Source organism: Notechis scutatus, chromosome 3, assembly GCF_049901735.1.
Source record: "Notechis scutatus isolate UNSWTSFEM ecotype Mainland chromosome 3, rNotScu1.2, whole genome shotgun sequence".
NCBI lineage: Eukaryota > Metazoa > Chordata > Lepidosauria > Squamata > Elapidae > Notechis > Notechis scutatus.
Window position 1 is genome coordinate 206,912,203 of NC_142011.1, and position 23,460 is coordinate 206,935,662.

Sequence of the window (23,460 nt, forward strand, 5' to 3'; positions counted from 1 at the left end):
ATACCATTCTGGAGCAATGGTTTCCACCCATTGCTACTTGCCTTGTCCTCAGATGCTTTGGAGAATGGGTTGACCCCAGCGATTGGGATTCAACCGGTGTAACAACATGTTCGGTGAGCGCGTGCACTGCATGCGTGTGCACAGCATTTTGAAAACAGCCATTTTTAGCTAAAACTTACTTTCTGCTGCAGATTGAAACAGCTGAGGCATGGCAATCTGCTGTGCCGCACGAATCAGCTTGGCTGCAAAACATGGAAATAAAGGATAGACTAGATGTCAGGATTCTGGCAGTTACCCCCCCATTTAAATCATGAGTCTCAAGCCAAACTTCCAAAACTTAAAAAGGATTTATTGGGAGTTAAACTGTCCAGCGCTGCCTGGGTGTAGCTGACTCTGAGACGCATAATTCATTGTCACCCTTGACCCTGGTTTCCCCCCCCCCAATTCCCTGGGTGTATCATAATTCATATTCTCCAATGGGACACATCCATAGCCAAGAGTCATCAATCATGCTCTCCAGTTAGAATTTTGCGTGCCAGAAACTTCGGTCACCTAGTTACTATCTTTGAAAAATATTTATGGAATGCACTTTCGCTTTCCAAGCTCCTGCACTGTTCCCCCCGCCCTGTCTGTTGGCAACTCTAAAAAGACCAGAGAAATATTTTATGAGTTGACACTAGGGCAAAGGCGGGTGGGCGAGGCCAACTGATCAGCAGAACTACCAGTTTGCCGGAACCGGTCCAAACTGGCTGAATCCCACCCCTAGTTGACGGAATCACGGCGGGGGGTGGGGGCCACGGGGTGGGGGGGGGGGCAATGGTATCCACCTAGTTGCGTCTCTTTTCTTCGTGACACCCTTTACCAATTGGAACACTGTCATCCCCTAATCCTTCTTTTCAATTGACATCTGTCCATTATGTGGAAAAAGGAGGTATAAATTATTTGAAGGAATCACTCAAATGACTATTCTTCTGTTGACCTCTCTGAATACTCTTCCATCTTTCATTGTTTATCTGTTTTCTTCCTTCTCTCTAGGAATACCACAGTACTCAATTCACGCATCATCTCCGTGACTGTCAAGCCAGAACCTCAATCCCTGGTTGCCATGATGGAAATCGAATTCTCCCATTTGTATAATGTAAGTCATCATTCCTGCCTTGGGACCACTTAGAAACGGTTTGGGGTGGGAATAGAACTTAGAACTGAAATGAATTTTTCTCTTGGTTGAAAATTTTGCTGAGCACAAAGAAGGAAGGTATTCTGACCTAGGCTGCCCCAACAGCACAAAGCCAACGCCTCATCCCGATAAACCACTTTTATTTAGTTTACAGTGAATTCCTCTCCAGCAAAATCCTGGCCAACAGTCTTTTTAAGATATCTCACAATTTCAGACCTTTATCAGGCTTTATCAGGAAAGTTGCCAGGCCGATATCTTTCAGAGACCACAGTGTAGCAGACAATACTTGGCAAGAATGCAGGAACAGATGTTCACCCAAATGAACTAATTGTCTCCTGCAAAGCCGCACTCCCCTTTCGCTCCTCTTTTATTCCCTTTGGGAGGGGCCATTCACCATCCACCTGTGGCTTTAATCCCAAGTCAACCCCTGTTCCTTAGCCGTTCCCTTCTTCTGGCAGCTCTGTGCATGTGCACACTGGGAACAGGCTCCAGATGTTCTTCTGCCTCACTGATGTCCGACTCAGAAGGCAGCTGATAACTGTCAGACGGCCCTGGCCCCATCTCTGCCTCCGATGCAGAGCCCTCATCTGAGCCTTTCCCCAGACTCCAGGACTGGCCCATGTTCCTCTCCAATCTCCTCACTGTCTGAATCTGCTGCCAGCTCTGCTGTCCGCTGGTGAGCCACAACATGAAGTTAAAATACAAAGTGTAGATGTTAGCAAGCAAATTACAAAGTCTGTGTTATTTGCCCCTCACTACCCGGAGATATTCCTGGTTAGCATTTGGATAGGGACCATGATCCTGGTCTTCCTGGAGGTTTTAAACACTAGTCTTCAAGAAGCAAAGGGTCCATCAACCACATCTTGAATGTGTCCAAGACAAGTGTGTGGATGTTCTTTCCAGACGGGGATCTTTGTTTTAATCTCTGCATCAACTTTGAGTCTCTTCTTCTGCTGTTGGCACAGAGACAAAGCCCATCCACCTCTATGGGACTTCTGGAGACCTCCCTTCAATGCTCCTTTTTCAGTGCCCTCCCCCCAGAAAGAAACATGAGAAGAAAGGTAACAACTTGTCTCAGGCTTCCCAGCTCTGAGGTCCTTGGTTCTCTCTGAGCTTGGTTGTTTCCTTGCAGATGTCTCGTTATCTAGCGATGTGCACTAAGTGTACTGATGATGCTACCTAGTTGGGTGAATGAAATGTCTGCAAGAAAACAACCAAGCTCAGAGCGCACCAAGATCCTCCTCCTCCTTTTTTTTCAAGCCCACTCTCTTTTATCACTGATGATGTTATCTGGCTAGATAATGAAAGATCTGCAAGAAAACAATCAAGCTGAAAGAGCATCAAGGACCTCATAGTCCTCCTCTTCCTTCCTCTTCTCCTTCTCTCCTCCTCCTCCTCCCTCTCTCCTTCTCCTTCTCCTCCTCTTCTCTGCAAACCCCACTCCCTTCTAGCACTGAGGATGTTACCTACTTGAGTCATGAAACGTCTACAAGAAAACAATTGAGCTCAGAGAGCAAAAAGGAGCCCAACAACGATCTACAAATATTATCTTCTATGCCTTCCCAGGTCTCTCTACAACAGTGCTGATCTCAAGTAAACACCTACTGCACGTTTTCCATTTGCCTAGGCTGGATAAATACTTTTTTTAAAATCAGGAGGAAGCCACAGTCTTTATGGTGGCCTGGAATCCATAAATAATGTCTATTTTTTTCATCCAATCTTATCTACCACCAACCTTGACTCCTAACTGTGCTTCCCCTGGCATAGAAACTGACAGATCCCATCTTGTCATTTAGAATTTTGTCAGGAGGAGATGTCAAAATATAGGCTTTTTAGGCAAGTTGGGACACACACACACACACACACACACACACACACATCCACAAACACGGATTAAAGGACTGCATGATTGATACGAGCATCACTCTGTGAATTGCACTCTGATTTATTATTTATCTCCTTTTCTCTCCAATCAGGGAACCACCAATCAAACCTGCATTGTCTGGGATGAAGCTGATGTGTAAGTCAAGTGGGTTTATTGGTTTGTTGGTTTGTTTTTGATTGAAAAAAACCCCACAAATGTATTTGCTGGGGTGGCTGGCAAGAGCTGCGTTTGGAGGAAATGGAAGCTGTGGTCAGATGTGGTCTTCACCATTCAGTTCCATCCCTATTTGATTTGGAGTGATGGTTCCCAGCCAATGTAACATCCCCAACCCCTGATCCATGGCCCGATGCCAGGCTATGGCCCATTGGAAACTGGGCCATGCAAGCCACCGGTGAGTGTGCAGTGCTGCATTTGTGAAAGGGGTATGCGCGTGAGAAACCATCCTCTCTCTCCCCACCCAACCGCCATAAACAGAGCCGTAAAATTTGTGGATCACTGCCACATGCTGAATAAATTGCCTGATGGTCTCCCCTCCCCCTTTTTTATCTGTAGCTATTTTGGGATAGATGGATTTGCAGTAAGTAAGTAAGTAAGTAAGTAAGTAAGTAAGTACATACATACATACATACATACATACATACATACATACATACTAAATCCTATTCAAGCCTTCCTCAAGGTTGACTCAGCCTTCCATCCTCCCGAGGTGGGTAAAATGAGGACCCAGATTGTTAGGAGCAATATGATGACTCTGTAAACCACTCAGCAAGTGCTGTAAAGCACTATAAATTAGTATATGTCTAAGGGCTATTGCTATCTTCCTTCCTTCCTTCCTTCCTTCCTTCCTTCCTTCCTTCCTTCCTTCCTTCCTTCCTTCCTTCCTTCCCAATGGTTAGAATACAGTATTGCAGACTAATTCTGCCCACAGCCAGGAGTTCAATCCTGACCGGCAGAGGCTGACTCTGTAAACAGCTTAGAGAGGGCTGGAAAGTACTTTGAAGTGGTATATAAGACTGAGTGCTAGTGCTAAGTGTGAAGGAAAGGAAGGAAGGAAGGAAGGAAGGAAGGAAGGAAGGAAGGAAGGAAAGAAGGAAAGAAAGAAAGAAAGAAAGAAAGAAAGAAAGAAAGAAAGAAAGAAAGAAAGAAAGAAAGAAAGAAAGAAAGAAAGAAAGAAAAGCAGGGAGGAAAGGAGGGAAGAAAGGAATGACTGGGAGGGAGGGAGGGAGGGAAGGAGGGAGGGAGGGAGGAAGGAAGGAAGGAAGGGTTATCATGGTATAGTGGTTAGAATGCAGTATTGCAGGCTAACTCACTGTCAGGAGTTTGATCCTAATTGGTTCAAAGTCAACTCAGCCTTCCGTCCTTCTGAGGTCAGTAAAATGAGCACCCAGATTGTTTGAGGGCAAGATGCTGACTCTGTAACCCACTTAGAGAGGGTTGTAAAAGAACTGTGACGTAGTATATAAGTCCAAGTGCTATTGCTATTCCTCCAGATGTTTGAGCGCAAAATGATTGAATTTGAAAACAAAACAAAACATAAGACACATCAGCCAAGCTTCCATCCTACATTAATGCAGTGTGATAACATGGGAAGGAAATAGCAAGAGGTGAATGTAGAGGTTGAGAAATAAACCTGGTAATTTTTTTTTAGAAGAGTCTAGGAAATAAATGAGGCCCAAAACATGGAAAGGTTCTTCTTTATGAATGTAGATCAGGGGGGAAAAAAATGTTCAACCGCTTTTGTGGCTATTTTCATTTTGGAGAGTGAGGGAAAGAGTACCTATTGAGTTCAGCTTCCAAACTGCATAATTCATAGGTCTATGAAACTGGTTCAGTCTTCACGTTCAGCAAAGGTTCTGCCTAAAATTACAGATGCTGTTCACTGATTTTGTAAGTGGAATGCCACCTGTTTGAATCCTTTCTTTTTCTTTGTTCTCTCTCTCTCTCTCTGTGTGTGTGTGTGTGTGTGTGTGTGTGTGTGTGAGAGAGAGAGAGAGAGAGAGAGAGAGAGAATATATAGGTAGAGAGAACACATTTCCATCATAAGCTCATCTGCATTTAGATGGATACTTAAGCGGTATAGTTACTAATTTTCTTTTTCTTTTGATTTGACAAACCCGGTCTGCCTGAATGGTTAGCTTCTCCTCAATCACGTCCCAATGGTTACGCTAGAGTTGGATGTGACAAAGGAACCAGAGAGGGTTTGGTGAACTGGTGTAATAATTTTTTATTATATTTATTAAAAAGCCTTCTTTGAAACGTTGGAAAAAGCAAAAGAGAGCATTGTCGGTTTCAGAAAAGGCAAGCACAGCCACACACCTGTGTGTGTTTAGGATTCACCTGTGGAGGTGGTTGGCAGCATTGATGAGTAGGCTGGCTTGGTTGCTCAACAGCGAGACCCTGCTGAAGTGGGCCAGCAGTGTCATATGAAAAGAGCAAATCTTCCTCCCCCTGCCCTTACCAGTTTCTGTAGAGCAAGGGTCTTCAAACTTGGCAAGTTTAAGACTTATGGACTTCAACTTCCAACATGACCGGAGGAGAAATTCTGGGAGTTGAAGTCCACAAGTCTTAAAGCTGTCAAGTTTGAAGACCCCTGCTATAGAGGTACAATCGAGAGCATCCTGTCATATCGCATTACAATCTGGTTTGGAAGCATTGCTGCTTCCGACAGGAGGGTGGTGTAGAGAGTGGTGAGGACAGCAGAAAAGATTATCGGAAGTTCACTTCCTTCTATCCAGGACGTGGCACATAAGCGATGCTTGAGCAGAGTCCCAGGATTGTCTGGGATGCTACACATTTGAAGAACGGTTGCTGGAATTGGGTATGTCTAGTTTATTGAAAAGAAGGACTAGGAGTGACATGATAAGAGCCTTCTAGTATCTCAGGGGCTGCCACAAAGAAGAGGGAGTCAAGCTATTCTCCAAAGCACCTGAGGGCAGGACAAGAAGCAATGGGTGGAAACTAACCATGGAGAGAGCAACCTAGAAGAAATTTCCTGACAGTTAGAACAATTAACCAATGGAACAACATGCCTCTGGAGCAGAGGTGTTATTCAGCAGGTTCTGACCAGTTCTGGAGAACCAGTAGAGGAAATTTTGAGTAGTTCAGAGAACCGGCAAATACCACCTCTGACTGGAGATTTTACAGTATCCTTCCCCTGCCACCAAGCCACGCCCACAGAACCAATAGTAAAAATATTTGACTGCTCTAGAGGTTGTGAATTCTCCAATACTGGAAGTTTTTAAGAAGAGACTGGACAACCATTTGTCTGAAATGGTATAAGTTTCCTGCCTGAGCAGGAGGTTGGACTAGAAGACCTCCAAGGTCCCATCCAACTCTGTTATTCTATTCTATTCTATTCTATTCTATTCTATTCTATTCTATTCTATTCCATTCCATTCCATTCCATTCCATTCCATTCCATCCTATCCTCTTCATGACCTGTTTTCCTTGTTACCTTTGGGAGGGGGCTACATGATATCCAAAGCAGGATATCCAGATTTTGCCACAGTTTTGTTCCCTGCGCTATCAACCTTGTGAATTCTCAAGCTTCCTCTTTCCACTACGTATTCAAGATGGACAGTGATTAATATACCGGTATATATGTTTTGATATGTTAGGATGTATGTATGTATGTATGTATGTATGTATGTATGTATGTATGTATGTATGTATATAGCTTGTCTATATGTGTGTCATGTATGTGTACACTGTTGAGAGCAGGCAACAGAATTTCATTTTTAATGTGTGCCAGTGTGCCCACAGTGGAAAAAAAAAGACAATAGAAGTTATCATATCTTATCTGATTTGCAATGGGAAAAGAATGTGTGTGGTTGTTGGGCTATGCTGGCATTGACGGTGTGGATGATGCGAACTACATTCTGTATTTCTTAGAGTCTTTGAAAGAAGTCATTCTTAACTGATTTACAATACCCCGGGAGCTGATTCTGTGGTGGTCTCCTTTCCCTCCTCTAGTCCTCGGCTTAAAACATGTCTCTTCTGATATAGATGCTTGGGAAGGCTGGTTTGATGGTTTGGGTATTGTGAAGGTGAACATGCAGGAATGGTTGGTAATGTATGTTATATATTATGGTTTTAATCAGTGGTGGTATTCTACTGGTTCAGCCCGGTTCAAGCAAACCAGTAGTAAAAAAAAATGCTACAGTTCAGCCGAACTGGTAGTAAAAAAAAAAACAGCTACAGGTTCGCCCGAACTGGTATTTCCTTTTTTTTCCTCCCCATGATCGGCTGTTCCGACAATCATCTGTGCCAGGATCTCCCTCCCTGTCTTACTGCTTTGCCCAGGAGGCTTCCCTGAGGCCCAGGAAGGCAAAAGGGGGCACGTGAGTGTGCTATGTGGACCCCCATGCTTCGTTTTTTTTGCCTCCTGGGCCTCAGGGAAGTTTCCTCGGAGCAAAAACGGCTTCCCGTGAGGTTTTCCTGAGGCCCAGGAGGCAAAAAACACACCCCAGAGTATGGGGGGGGGGGGGTTGTGCTGCAAAAAGAAGAAGAAACCACGCCCACCCAGTCACATGGCTACGCCCACCTAGCCACTCCCACCTAGCCATGCCCACAGAACCGGTAGTAAAAAATATTTGCATCCCACCCCTGGTTTTAATGTTAGGATTAGTTTGACCTATCCAGACATATTAAAACATAAAACATTGAATAACAGAGTTGAACAAAAAAAACCCTGGAGGTCTTCTAAGCCAACCCCATGCTCAGTCAGGAGGACTTACATTATACTGGACCAACGGTTGTCCAATCTCTTCTTCAAAGCCTCCAGTAATGGAGCACCCACAACTTCTAGAGGCAAGTTGTTCCACTGATTAATATTAAACAGTAACAGGATTAATTCATTCTAGCTTGGCTCTCTCCTTGACAAGTTTCCATCTCTTGCTTCTTGTCCTGACCTCAGATAGTTTGGAGAATAGGTTGACTCCTTCTTTTTTTGTGGCAGCCCTTCAAACATTGGAAGACGGCTATCATCTCACCTCAAGTCCTTCTCCTCGTTAGGCTAGACGTATAACCACTTCCTGCAATCATTCATCGTGTGGTTTAGCCTTTGACAACAACGGGGCGACCTTAAACCAACTTCTGCCTCTCTCTAAGCCCAAGCTATTTTACAAGAAGTCCTTGACTTATGACCCGTTGCTTAGCCACTGTTCAAAATTGCAACACATTTAAAAAGAAAAAAGAAAACTGAATGGATGAGGAAGAGAAGAGGGTGGGCCTCTAGTTGGCAGTGAAGCTGCCTGTTCCCATTTTCTCCTTTCTCAACCTCAGAAAGAAACCCACTCCCCCTTTCAGTTTCCCCCCTTTTCATGCTCTGAATTGCTCACAATGCCAGAGAAGAGCTGGCTGGCTGGCTTGGGTAATTCCATGGCCTGATGGATTCACTTTCTCTATGCCAGAGAGGAGGAAGAGGAGGAGGAGAAGGAAGGGAGGGGGAGGGGGGAGGAGGAGGAGAGTGCGGAACAGGAGAAGGAAGGAGGAAGAGGAGGAGGAAGGGAGTAGAAGAAAGGGAGGTAGAAGGGGAGGAGGAGGAAGGGGAGGAGAAGGAGGAGGAAAGGGAGGAGAAAAAGGGAGGCAGAAGAGGAAGAGGAGGAGGAAGGGAGGAAGTAGAGGAACGGAGGAGGGAGGGAGGAGGAGGAAGAAGGGAAGGTCGAGGAGGAAAGGAAGGAGGAAGGGAGGAAGTGGAGGAAGGGAAGGAGGAGGAGAAAGGGATGAGGAAGGGAGCAGGAGGAGGAAGAAGAGAAAGGAGGAAGAGGAGGAGGAAGGGAAGGAGGAGGAAGGGAGGAGGAGAATGAGAATGGGAGGCAGATGGGAAGGAGGAGGAAAGGTGGTGGAGGGAAAAGAGTAGAGGACTTTTAGCTCCCACATCTCTGCTTTTACTACCTTTCACCCCCACACACACTCCTCCTTCTTCCAAAGAGAGTCTGCCCATGTGTGTGTGTGTGTGTGTGTGTGTGTGTGTGTGTTGTGTTACATCCATTCAGAAAGTTCCCATTTCCCAATTGTGTTTGGCTCCAGTTGTGCCCCAGCCAAAGGGGCCTCTTTGTAGGTTTCCATGCTTACCAGTCACACAAATCCCTTCGGTTGCTCAGCCCTGAAAGTTTAATTGACTCTGCAGGGAGGGGGGAAAGAGGGAGAGCAAAGAAGGGGGGGATGGAAATTTGAGAGGGGAATTCCTGGAATTAAAAAAAAAAAACGGAGAAGGCCACCGATCCTGAATCCCCAATGAGATACTTCCAAGACAGCCAGGGGCAGAGGACCAAAGAGGAGACCATCCATCACACACCCTGAACAGGAGGTCAGTTCAGAAAGTTGGTATAATGTATCTCAGTTCCTCTGTTCTCCAGCTCTGGGATTGGGTGGGTATAGGGAGAAAGTACAAGCCAAGATTTGGGATTGACAAGACAGATAAAGCTTTCTTTACGATTTCAATTGGAGGCTGTAGGGAGGGAGAAGCTAGAAGCCATGATATGGAATTGACGGGACAGATGGAAATGTTTAGGATTTGAAGGGGAAGGTGTAGGGAGAAGGTACAAGCTGAGATTTGGGGTTGAAAAGAGAGAGAAAGCTTTCTTTAGGGTTTGCATTGGAGGCTGTAGGCAGAAGCTACAAGCCAGCATTTAGGGTTGACAGGACAGATGAAATGTTTAAGATTCAAAGGGGAAGGTGTAGGGAGAAACTGCAAGAACCTGCAAGCCGAGACTTGGGATTGACAAGACAGATCAAGCTTTATTTAGGGTTTGAACTGGAGGCTGTGGGCAGAAGCTACAAGCCATGATTTGAGGTTGACAGAAGAGATGAAATATTCCTTAGGAGTTGAATAGGAAGGGGTAGGAAGAAGCTACAAGTTGGGATTTGGCATTGACAAGAGAGACAAAGCTTTCTTTATGGTTTGAACTGGAGGCTGTAGGGAGAACCTACAAGCCGGCATTTGTGGTTGAAAGGAGAGATAAAGCATTCATTCGGGTTTGAATGGGAGGCTGTAGGGAGAAACTCTAAGCCAGGATTTGGGGTTGACAGGACAGATAAAGCATTCTTTAGGGTCTGGAAGGATGCTTTGGGGGAGTGGATCTCTGGGCAAAGCCTCCTGGAGTTGACTCTATCCTACTCAATGTAGGAAGTAAAACCAGTGAGAATTGCAAAAAGGACGTTGTGGAGGGCTTTGAGCTAAACAAGCTGGGTTTTGGGGTTTGCCAGGCAGTGTCCTTCTTCCATAAAAGGAATATGGTGATGGTGGTGGAAGAGAGCAGAAAAAAATTGCTGGATATTTTTACACAGAATCTTTCTCTAATGTTGATGTGATATCCATGTACACTGAGGTCTATTATATGCTCTTGATTGTGGGATCCGTGGTGCCCTCTGAGCTTGATTGTTTTCTTGAAGACGTTTCATTACCCACCTAGGTATCATCATCAGTGTTAGAAGGGAAGGGGGTTGCAAGGAGGAGGAGGAGGGAGGAGGGAGGAGGACTATGATGTCCTTATTGCTCTCTAAGCTTGGTTGTTTTTGTGCAGATGTTTCATTATCTGTCTAGGTAGCATCATCAGCACTAGTGCATGCTGAGCTCGCTTTGTGTTTATATACTGTAGGGAGAAATATCCATCTGGTTCAGTTCCAAGCTGGGAGAAAGACATTGGAAACATGGACGCTGATTGGAAAGACGGTTTATTGTTGAAGCAGAACTACATGGGTTCTAGGTAGCTGACCACATGGAGTTGAGGCTGAGGGTTTTTTATACCTTCTCTTGGGCTTTGAACTTGAGCTTGCTGTTCCTGTGCAAGAACATGTATTCTACTGGCTGCTATCAGACTCCCATGGAGCCATGTACAACTAGGAGTTTGTCTGAGCTAAGCTTGGTTAAATTTCGGGCTGATACAATGAAGGGGCTGCTTGTTGGGCAATTTTTATTATGGCTGAGGGCTAACCTTACCTTTGTTCAGAGTTTGCTGCAGGGAGTTAATGGATTACCAAATCTGCATTTCTAAAATCTGGCCTCCGCTTAGTATCTGCTTGGGGCTGAGTTTCTGTCTCCCTTAAGATTTTTATTTCTCTTTTAGGGGAAATATGTTATCCTGACTTTTTAAATATTTCTCAAAATATTTCATTCTTCTAGGAGAGAGGTGGGTGCTAACTTTCTACAATACAGTAGGGTGCCCTGCCAGTGTTGGTGGAGGTGTGAGGCTTGTAGAGCCAATCTGGAATTTTAAAAAGTTAATCCTATCTGAAAAAGACCCATTGGTTATTATGAACGTGAAAGAAAAGTTAATGCACTCTTCACTCACTCCCATCCAGTCTGGTATATCTGTTTGGCAGCTTTTTTTTTTTTTTTTAATGTTTACACTTCATTGCTAATCTTCCCACGCCTTGCTAGAATCAGAATAAAACAGATTTTTGAGGGTTGTAACTCTTTAGCATTCTCCTCGCAAGTCAAAACCCATAAGCCTTTATCCAGTTCTTTCCAGGAACTAAACTCAGCAGAGATTTCTCCAATGTGATGAAAATACAAGCCAGGAAGAAAGGAAGAAAAGAAGGAAAGAAAGAAAGAAAGAAAGAAAGAAAGAAAGAAAGAAAGAAAGAAAGAAAGAAAGAAAGAAGGAAGGAAGGAAGGAAGGAAGGAAGGAAGGAAGGAAGGAAGGAAGGAAGGAAGGAAGGAAGGAAGGAAGGAAGGATACTGAGTGAGAAGGAACAAGGGAGGAGAGGAAAAGAAAAGAAAGGAAAGGAAAGAAGGAAAAAGATGGAGAAAGGAAGGAAGGAGAAAAGGAAAGGAGGGAAGGAAAGAGAGGAAGGGGCAGGGAAGAGAGGAAGGAAGGAAGGAAGGATACTGGGTGAGAAGGAACAAGGGAGGAAAGGAAAGAGGGATGAGGGAGGGAGAAAGGAAGGAAGGAGGTATGTGGGTGAGGAAGGGAGGGAGGGAAGAAGGAGGTATGTGAAAAAGGGAAGGAAGGAAGGAAGAATATTGGCTATGGAGGAATGAGGGAGGAAAGAAGCCAGCTGGGGAATTCTGGGAGTTGTCCACACACCTTAAAAGTTGTCAAACTTGGACACCCCTGCTTTAGGGAACTGTGGAGGCAAACATTTCCTGGATGTTTTCCTCAGAAAGAGGAAAAAAATGTTCTTTTGCCCTCCTTTTCCTTTTAATTAGAAATTTCCTCCTCCTAACTTGACCTCGACTCGTATTTTTTTTTTGAACCCATGCACTGCTCTGCTACCCAGCTCACCCTTTCGCCACAGAATGGGAGGAAGGAAGCTTTGACACTTGATGTTGGTTTTGCAGGCAATAAACGTGGAGATAAGGATGGGGATTATCTCCTCTTGATCCTGATTGATGAAGCAGAGACGGGAGGACATAAATGGCTAGCTCTCATTTCCCACCAAGATGGATTTTCCCCTTCTTTTTATTCCTCCTCTGCCAATTACCCGTATGCAGAACCATCAATGGGATGCTGGATGCTTTTGGTCTCTGCGTTTATTATTATTATTATTTCTCTGTGTTTGTGGACCGTTTTGCTAAGCGGGGGTCTGATTCTATAGCATCTCAGCTGAGAGCTGGATGCGTTTGTCCAGAACGGGTCAGAAGAGAAATTGTCAGAAGGCAGGGGTCTTTGACACAAATGCATACAAATGGCTTATTAATGTTTCTTTATTGCTTCTTGGGGGAGAAGGCAGAGCTTTGGGCTGCTTCAAAAGATGTGTGTCATCCCTGAAGCTAGATGGGTCGAGATATCGGAAGCTAAACAAGATTTGAAAAGAAGGCCAGCCAGCAAAGGGGACATTTTAAATTTTAACAAGAGAGAGAGAGAGAGAGAGAGAGAGAGAGAGAGAGAGAGAGAGAGGGAGGGAGGGAGGGAGGGAGGGAGGGAGGGAGGGAGGGAGGGAGGGAGGGGGAGGAGAGAGAGAGAGAGAGAGAGAGAGAGAAATAAGAGACAGAGGAACAAAGAATGAGAGAAAATGAGAGAGAAATGAGAGAGAGAGAGAGAGAGAGAGAGAGAGAGAGAGAGAGAGAGAGAGAGACAAATAAGAGACAGAGGAACAAAGAATGAGAGAAAATGAGAGAGAGAGAGAGAGGGAGAGAGAGAGAGAGAAGAAGGAAAATTAGAGAAAGAGAAATAATGAGAGAGAGAATGAGAATGAAAGAGAATGAGGGAGAGGAAGAATGAGGGAGAGGAAGAATGAGGGAGAGAGAATGAGAGAAAGAATGAGAGACAGAGAGGAACAAAGAATGAGAGAGAATGAAAAAGTGTGTGTGAGAGAGAAGAGAGAGAAAATGAGAGAGAGAGAGAGAGAGAGAGAGAGAGAAGAAGGAAAATTAAAGAAAGAGAAATAAAGAGAGAGAGAATGAGAATGAAAGAGAATGAGGGAGAGGAAGAATGAGGGAGAGAGAATGAGAGAAAGAATGAGAGACAGAGAGGAACAAAGAATGAGAGAGAATGAAAATTAAAAAGTGAGTGTGAGAGAGAAAATGAGAGAAAGAATGATAGGGAGTGTTAGGGTTTGAGGATTTAACCCCTAGAAGAGTATTGCAGCAGTAGTCAAGCCAGGAAGCCAAACGAGAGCGGAAGGGCCCCAGAGTATACACACACTGAACACAAACACTGTTTGTAGTTTAAATAGTTTTTAATCCATTTAGAGTTTAAGCATTGTCATTCAGTCCATTAAGTCATTCACAGTATTTCCATCCAGTAAGACTCACTAGTATAGTCCAAGTTAAGAGTCCTTGCAATATCTTTATCAGCCGATAAAGATATCTTCTCCTCCTCCGGTTTCACTCTCCAGAGAAACAAACGCTGGATATTCAGTAGAATTACGCAGTAAATCAGCAAACAGTAGCAAACGATAACAGTTCAGTCACAGGCACTCACAGTCAGTAATCACAGTTAGTCGCAGCAGCACACAGTAACAGTTACAGTCAGTTACAGCAGAACACAGTTACAGCCAGACAGTAACAGACAGTTAGCTTTCCAGCTTCTAATGCTTCCTTATATAGTAACTTCTAACCGCACCCTTAATCGGCTAATTGCCTGCTGCATTGTGCTTAAAGTGATAAGCACTTAAACCATGATATCTAAGTTTTATATATTTATTCACCCAAACCATATTTGGTATCAATGTTATACCTAACATACTCCCCTTTTGGGTGAAATAAATATATAATTCCTTTACAATCTTATCCCATATTTTTCACAACTCTCCTGGTGCTTACTGGCACCTTGGGCTTTAGTAAAATTATCAGCTAAATTGTCCTCCGACATACAGTACTCTAGCTGAATCATCTTACTTCTTACAGATTGTCTCACGTTTAGGTATCTTAGATCTGTATGCTTGCTCCTTGTTTTTACTCCAATATTTGTGGCCATTTGAATTGCTGCCTGATTATCTTCATGTATAATTATAGGATAATCTACAGTTATACCTATATCAATTAACATTTGTTTATACATTATTAACTCTGTACATAACAATGATAAACAGGAGAATTCTGCCTCCATAGTAGACAAACTTATATGCTGTTGTCTTATTGACTTCCAGCCTATTAATGTCTTACCCAGCATTATGGCTGTTCCTGAAGTCGACTTTCTAGTGTCTCTTTCTGATGCAAAGCTAGCATCTGCATAAGCACTCAAAATTAAATCACCCTTTGGTTCTAAATACAATGAATAATTCATTGTCTTTTTAAGATATCTTAATATCCTCTTAGCTGCATTCCAGTGTCTTTCACATGGTGCAGAATTGAATCTAGCCAACTGATTCACGCAGTACGAAATATCTGGTCTAGACCAATTACTAATATAACTCAAACTACCAATTAAAGATTGATAAATCACCTTATCAAACTCAGGGCTTTGTTCATCAGTGTTGCTAAACTCCTGACTCATTGGAGTCTTAGCTGTCTTACAAAGCTCCATCTTGTAATCTTTTAGCAATTTGCTTATCTTATCTTCCTGAGATATCTTAAAACCTTTCCTTGTTTTCTTTATATTCAAACCGAGATACTTCTTTATCTCCCCTAATTGCTTGATCTTTATTCTCTTTCCTAATGATGTTAATATTTTATTTGCTTCATCATTAGTTTCAGTTATCAAAGCAATATTATCTGTGAATAGTAATAATAATGATACTTTCCCATTTGTCTCCCTCTTAAACAGACATGGATCGGCTAAACCAGCTTTAAATCCTATATTGTCTAGTTCCTTTACAATATACTGGTTCCATTCATAGCCTGATTGTTTTAGACCATAGAGGCTTTTCTTTAACAACCAACAATCATTATTATCCTTATTTTCACTTTTAATACCAACAGGTTTTTCATATAAATAGTATGTTTTAATGGGGCGTGCAAGTAAGCAGTTTCCACATCTAGATGGTTAACTATATAGTTTTTTACTAGCTGCCCACACTAAAGCTGCTCTCAAGGTTGCTGCCTTAAGACTAGGTGCAAACACCTCATCATAGTCATTAGCATTCTGCCTAAAACCTTGGGCTACTAACCTTGCCTTATGGATTAAATTACCATCTTTATCTATTTTTACCTTAAATATCCATTTGCAGCCAATGGATTTCTTTCCTGCAGGTAATTTGGCATTTTCATACACCTTCATCTCACTTAATGAATTCAGTTCCTTATTCATTGCTGCATACCATTTTTCTTTTTCCTTATTAGGATACTTTTTAATTTCTTCTACAGAATTAGGAACTTGATTAATCTGGCACACTATGTTAGCCTGGTACCTATCAGGCGGTCTAGATACACGTGTAGTTCTTCTGGGAATTACAGGGCTTACAGGAGGACTTTGTTGAACTACTACCTGTTCATCTTCCTCATCCTGTTCAGCTATTGAATCTGTTTCTTCCTTTATGGGCACTATTTCATCCTGTATTTGTCTCTTTACTTTATTTTTAAAGTTACAGGGATAACTAATGGGATTTCTATAGGATTCAATAATTACATCTTTATTGGCATCCTGTTCTAATTTCTCCCATCCTTCATGTTCTAGAAATTGGGCACTAGCACTACATAACACTTTAGATGTGCCTTTCTCCCAAAATCTATATGCCCTATGGTTTGCCTGATAACCAACGAAGAAAAATCTTTTAGCTCTATGTTGCCCTTTTTTTCTGAGTTGTGCAGGAATATGCACCCATGCTGGTGCACCAAATGTGTGCAGGTAACTTAAATCAGGTTTCCTGCCATGCCACCTGGTAAATGGAATTTCACCTGTTGTTGTATTAACAACGTTGTTCAATATGTTATTAGCACACATTGTAGCCTCCCCCACAAAGAATCAGGTAACCCAGAATCATTTAACATTGTTCTAACCATTGCCTGTAGTGTTTGGCCTCTTCTTTCAATAAAAGCGTTATGTTCTGGCCTGTATGGAGCAGACTTCTTATGCTCTATTCCAGCTACCTTAAGTCTGTTCTGGAATTTGTTATTAATAAATTCCGTGCCATTATCTGTCACCAGGGTTATCAGTTGCCGTTTAGACTTTCTTTCAGCAAACCTAAGCCAATTGAAAAATGTTGATATGTTTCAGTTTTGCTTTTCATTAAATAGCAAAACCCATATCTAGAATAATGGTCCATAATGCTCAGTATATATCTAGCACCCCCATACTGGGTTTCTTTGGACCTATGATGTCTGCAGATACCACTTCTAAAGGTTCTTTTGTTTTGAAACCATTTAGCCTATTTGCAGGCAATACTTTGCTCTTATCTTCACAGCAAACATTACAACGCAAATATTTATCACAAGGTTTTAACCTTATTCCTTCAGATAACTCAACTGTACGCTTTAGCATTTTAAAATTTACATGCCCCAAACGCCTATGCAATAAATGGATACATTCTTCATGAGGCTTTATATTATTAAATACAGTTTGAGCCTCCCCTTTCTTACTATTATCTAAGACATATAATGTTCCATTTAAAGCTGCAGTTACCCTTTTGTTATCTTTTTCAATTATGCAATTATTATCCTTAAAAGTAATTACATAACCTAATTTATCTAATACCCTTACTGAAAGCAAATTAAACTTTAGTTGCGGTACATACAACATTTTTATATCCTGGTTTATGTACGGACAACGTGCAAAACCTTGACCTTTCGCTTTCAGTTTCCAGCCGTTAGCAAGAGATATATGTTGAGAACTTGTAGACATTTTTATAAATTTTGTCTTATCTCTTGTGATGCAGTGGGATGCGCCACTGTCAACCACCCATAGATTGTTCTTCACATCAGAGTTGCTAATCGTGGCTAGTTCAAATGCTTTCTTTGGCTTTTTTACATTCTGGCTTTTTCTCTTTTTGCAGAACCTTGCCAAATGTCCTCTGCCTCCACAATTAAAACACTTTTTAATTGTGTATGCTGTTGAAGATAAATTCTCTTCTTCCAGGTGCTTTACTTTGCTTTGCTGGTTTCTTTCAAGCTTTGAAGATAATTTCTCTTCTTTCTTATCTTCTCTCAGCTCGTCACGCTCACGCCTTCTTCTGGCTTCTTCTAGTAGCCTGCCTGTTATCTCGGTTAATGAGAGGCTTTCTTTTGGCAATACCTCTAACGAAGTCACATAGTCATCATAGCTTTGATCTAATGAAGATATTATTATGTAGACTTGTTGCAGTTCATTAAATATAAGCTCTTTTCTTGCAAATCTTGAAAAATGCTCTTCATACAGTTTAAATGAACTAACATATCTCCATTCCTCTGAAGATGCGTTGAAAAAGCTTCGTGTAAGATTTATATGTGCTCCTACACTGTCCCGAACATAAATCTTCCTGAGGTTCTCCCAGCAGTTTGCAGCATTTTCTTCTCCACGAATATGGACAAGCTGCTGATCACAGAGAGTCAGTCCTATGATGCATAAAGCCTGCTCATTCTTCAGTTTAAAGTCTTGTAACTTTTCGTTATCATCATCATTAGCAGGATCCCAGCTACTCACATCTGGTGGGTTTGCTATAATGTCCCACAAACCTTCTCTGCGTAGAAGTAAACTACATTTCATTGACCATGAAACATAGTTTGTTCCATCCAGCCTGGATATCATGGACAGTTGTGACAAATTTACTTGTGCCATTGCTTTTCAGATATTTTGACTATTTTAAACTAATTAAAACAGTTTGTTTTTACAGTAATGTGCAACTCACACCAACTCTCTCTGCTATATCCTGGTTAGTTAGACTATGCTGCTGGGCCCATAACCAATGTTAGGGTTTGAGGATTTAACCCCTAGAAGAGTATTGCAGCAGTAGTCAAGCCAGGAAGCCAAACGAGAGCGGAAGGGCCCCAGAGTATACACACACTGAACACAAACACTGTTTGTAGTTTAAATAGTTTTTAATCCATTTAGAGTTTAAGCATTGTCATTCAGTCCATTAAGTCATTCACAGTATTTCCATCCAGTAAGACTCACTAGTATAGTCCAAGTTAAGAGTCCTTGCAATATCTTTATCAGCCGATAAAGATATCTTCTCCTCCTCCGGTTTCACTCTCCAGAGAAACAAACGCTGGATATTCAGTAGAATTACGCAGTAAATCAGCAAACAGTAGCAAACGATAACAGTTCAGTCACAGGCACTCACAGTCAGTAATCACAGTTAGTCGCAGCAGCACACAGTAACAGTTACAGTCAGTTACAGCAGAACACAGTTACAGCCAGACAGTAACAGACAGTTAGCTTTCCAGCTTCTAATGCTTCCTTATATAGTAACTTCTAACCGCACCCTTAATCGGCTAATTGCCTGCTGCATTGTGCTTAAAGTGATAAGCACTTAAACCATGATATCTAAGTTTTATATATTTATTCACCCAAACCATATTTGGTATCAATGTTATACCTAACAGGGAGAAAGAGAGAATAAGAGAGAGAATGAAAGAGAGAAAGATTGAGAGAATAAAAAAGGATGAGAGAGGGGGGAAATGAGAGAGAGAGGTAAAAGCTGGAATTTTAAAAAAATTGAATCAAATCCATGCTATTTTTTCCCCTAATAATATTCACCGACTCCAGTTCCTTTCCAAACCACCTTTAATTTTGATGTCAGAATTACATATAAGAGTGGGGAGAACCTACCGAGATATTTTGTTTAATTAAATGAACGGGATGCAATGAGCATCCTCACCGCACATTGTGATTGCGCCAGTGGTGGGATACAATTTTTTTTTACTACTGGTTCTCTGGGCATGGCTTGGTGGGTGTGGCAGGGGAAGGATGTACTGCAAAATCCCCATTCCCTCCGCATCCCACTAACCTGCTTTCCAGCTCCGTTCTCCTGTGCAGGGCAACCAAAGGAAGACCCAGCCCATCAGCTGGGACTCAGTAGGAGGCAGAGAATAGATGGGGGCGGGGCCAGTCGGAGCATTTACTGGTGATCTTCTCTGTTGTGTGTTAAACAGTTGGTGTACGGCAATCCGCTGTGCCACACAATTCAGCTGAGCTTGAAAACCAGGATATAAAGCACAAAAGAGAGCCAGGGCGGGCGGGCTCAACAGCTGATCATGGTTTGCTCACAGCTGATCCTTGGAGCTACCGGTTCGCCTGAATTGGCCCGAACCCGTGGAATCCCACCCCTGCCTACATGGTCTGGGCCCATATTATTTGAAGGATTCCCAGTTAATGTCTACCTGACCCACCAGTGTGGGGAGGCAGGATATGTTACAGGCCCCTTCTCTTAAGGAGGTCCGAGAAGAAGGGAACATCATCCCTGCAGAGACAATAACTGACTCCCAATTGGACACTCTTAAAAGGCCCTGAAGACATGATTCTACCAACAGGCCTGAGGAACCCAGTTAGATATGGAACCCTTCAAGCGGTGAGTTGGATTGTTGCTAACCGAGAGAGTGAAGATGTATTTGCTTTTGTGTTGGAGTTTTATTTCAGTAAGATAGAAAGAATTCTTTATTGGCCAAGTGTGATTGGACACACAAGGAATTTGCCTTGGTGCAGAAGCTCTCAGTGTACATAAAAAAAAAATTGCATTCATCAAGGGTCAAGAATCATCAGGTACAACACTTAATGATAGTCACAGGGTACAATAAGCAATCAAATCATACTAGGAAACAGTCAATATAGATCGTAAGGATACAAGTGACAAAGTTACAGTCATACAGTCACAAGTGGGAGGGGATGGGCGATAAGGAGTGATGAGAAGATTAATAGTAATAGTAGTGCAGACTTTGTAAATAACTGGACAGTGTTGAGGGGATTCTTTGTTTAGCAGAGTGATGGCTTTTGGGGAAAAACTGTCCTTGTGTCTAGTTGTTCTAGTGTGCAGTGCTCTATAGCATCATTTTGAGGGTAGGAGTTGAAACAGTTTATGTCTGAGATGTGAGGGGTCTGTAAATATTTTCACAGTCCTCTTTTTGACTCGTGCAGTATACAGATCCTCCATGGAAGGCAGGCTGGTATCCATTGTTTTTTCTGCAGCCCTAATTACCCTCTGAAGTCTGTGTCTGTCCTGTTGGGTTGCACAACCAAACCAGACAGTTATAGAGGTGCAGATGACAGACTCAATAATTCCTCTGTAGAACTGGATCAGCAGCTCCTTGGGCAATTTGAGCTTTTTGAGTTGGCGCAGAAAGAACATTCTTTCTAAGCCTCCCAGAGTCACTGTGAGTGAGTTGGGCGACCACATAAATCTTCCCCATAAATTTCTTCATAAATAAATGTTTCACTCCATCTTCTCATTGTCATCTGACATCAGAACAGAACCCGAATGTTGTAGTATGCCTCAAAACCAGCGATCACTTCCCCACTTGATGGTGGAGTTCCAGAGTGGGTGGAACACCTGGGAACAGCTGGATGCCATCAGCTTTGAGCCAGGATGATGCTCAACAGCAAATGAGAGGAAATGCACCTGGCGTCTTTGGAGGTTTGATTGATGGTTGGTTTCTACTCAAAAGCAGCAGGAGTTGAGAAGGCAATGAATGAGAAGGGAAAACCAGCCAGAATCCTATCAGCTGGAAGTGGCTGAGTTTATAAATCAAGATTGTTTATCAGAATGCATGAAAATTATGGGGACGAATAAGGGCCACACCTGGAATACTGCATCCAGTTTTGGTCACCGCACTACAAAATAGATGTTGAGACTTTGGAAAAGGGGCAGAGAAGAGAAGCTGAGTTGATTAAAGGCCAGTGGAGACTAAAACATATGAAGAACAGTTGCAGGAACTGGGTATGGCCAGTCTAAAGAAAAGAAGGACTAGGGGTGACTTGATAGCAGTATTCCAGTATTTGAGGAGATGCCATAAAGATAGGTAAATATTGCATATCTCTATGTGTCTGTTGATGGCTGATTTCTCTGAATGGCAAGACTTTCACGAAGAGATTGGACTCCCAGCTAACCTATTTTCCAAAGTACTAGAAGGCAAGACAAGAAGCAATGGATGGAAGCTAATCAAGGAGAGAACTAGCCTGGAATTAAGGAAGAACAATTAATTGGTAGAACAGCTCAACTTGTGTTGTTCAATGTTCTGGTTTTTAAGAAGAGAATGGAAAGCCACTTGTCTGAAATGGTATAGATCTCCTGCCTGAGCAGGGGGTTGGACTAGAAGACCTCCAAGGTTCCTTCCAGCTAATTGACTGAAGGAAAGCTGTTAGGGAAGAGCAAGGATGTGTGAATATAAACTAAAGCCGTGGGATCCTTGGGATTCTCTGAGCTTGGTTGTTTGTTGAATGTTTCATTACCTGACTATGTAATGTCATCAGTGCTAAGGAGTGTTGGTTTTGCTCTCTGTTTATATACAACTAGTTCTGCTTTGATACGAAACTATGTGGTCGGGCTTAGTTTTTGGGGAGGAAAATAACGGGGGGAACCTGCCTCTGCCTACCAGTATCCATCACTATTCATCTGGCTAGCATACTGTCAGTGTGTGAGAGAATTGAGGGCGGTTTGGAAAGTGAAACGGTATTTGCTGTCTGAGCAAGAAGGAAACAGCAAGAAGTCTGGGCGTGGCTTAGCTCAACTGTTCTTCACTAAAGCTGCTTGTGTTTTGCATTTGGAACAGATTTCTTTTCAGGTGGGGAGGGGGAGTAGAACTCCTTAGCATCAGAGCGTGTTAATAATAATAGTATAGGAAATACTCGAGATGCTCTGATGGTCATTTCGAAAAATCCTTTCTTAGTGAGCCCTTAGAAGCCAAGAGGAACATATGTGCCAAATGTCAAGTTTGTAGGCTTTACAGTTCTGGATTTTGTGATGACTCCTAAATGGTATTTCGCTTTTATATATATAGATAACTTGTCCTGCCAGTGTTGATGGGGTGTGGTTAATTCCTTAGTGTTCCTTGATTAGGGTATTACTTTCTGCTTGATTGTTTGTCTGCGGTTAATCCATGCTTATCTGTGGGTTCGCTGCTGGAAAAAAAACGTGTTCGACTCTTTGTGCTTCCTTCTTTGTCTCTTTTGAATGATAGGTAAATATTGCATATCTCTATGTGTCTATTGATGGCTGATTTCTCTGAATGGCAAGACTTTCACGAAGAGATTGGACTCCCACCTGTCAGAAATGGTGTAGGTTCTCCTGCTTGGAGGGGGGGGTTGAGCTAGATGACCTACAAGGTCCCTTCCAACTCTGATTATCTGTTAATGAATCTGTTAATAAGGTTAGTGGGGTGGGGAGGATATGGAGATTTTGCAGGATCCTTCCCCTGCCACGCCCACCAAGCCACACGCAAAGAACCGGTAGTTAAAAAAAAAGTTGAATCCCGCCACTGGCTGCATCCTTTTGGTCATCTGCATTCCGAATGGATTAGATGATGAGCACCTACCTCCTTGCTGGCTGGGGATGATGGGCCTTGAGCTTCCAGGCAGGCTAGGGAGAAGCTGTTTTTTTGTGTGTGCCTTGAACGAAAGAGAGTTTCAACAAGTCCCCAGAGGTGTAAAAAGTGGGTTTTGGAAAACCTTTGCAAAGATTTTTTTCCCCCCTCCGGATCTACGTCGCGTGAATGAGTCTGTAGATCTTCAAAGAAAGCAGAAAAATGTGATATTGGAAGAGTCTGGCAAGCAATGGCGATATTTTGCCTCCAGCCGACACTGTACAGAAAAATGCTTCACGAAGGAATATATTCACCCTTTTTCTTTTAACTGCTGCCGGTGAATGAATGCATCTGCGGCAGTGGTAGAATTCAAATATTTTTACTGCCGGTTCTGTGGGCGTGGCGGGGGAAAGATACTGCAAAATCCCCATTCCCTCCCCGCCCCGCTAACCTGCTTTCCAGCTCCGTTCTCCTGTGCAGGGCAACCAAAGAATGACCAGCCAATCAGCTGGGACTCAATGGGAGGCAGAGAATAGATGGGGGCGGGGCCAGTCAGAGGTGGTATTTGCCGGTTCTCCGAACTACTCAAAATTTCCACTACCGGTTCTCCAGAATTGGTCAGAACCTGCTGAATACCCACCT

At 42.8% G+C, this 23,460-nt stretch overlaps 1 protein-coding gene across 1 annotated transcript in view; it reads left to right on the forward strand.

The window, feature by feature from the left end:
• The window catches only part of ADGRB1 (adhesion G protein-coupled receptor B1), a 380,456-nt gene that overhangs the window by 235,883 nt on the left and 121,113 nt on the right, over positions 1 to 23,460 (forward strand). The window contains exons 16-17 of the mRNA XM_087958904.1: positions 1,036 to 1,138; positions 3,154 to 3,197. Coding sequence (XP_087815030.1) covers positions 1,036 to 1,138; positions 3,154 to 3,197 — 147 coding nt within the window. The remainder of the gene's footprint in view (positions 1 to 1,035; positions 1,139 to 3,153; positions 3,198 to 23,460) is intronic.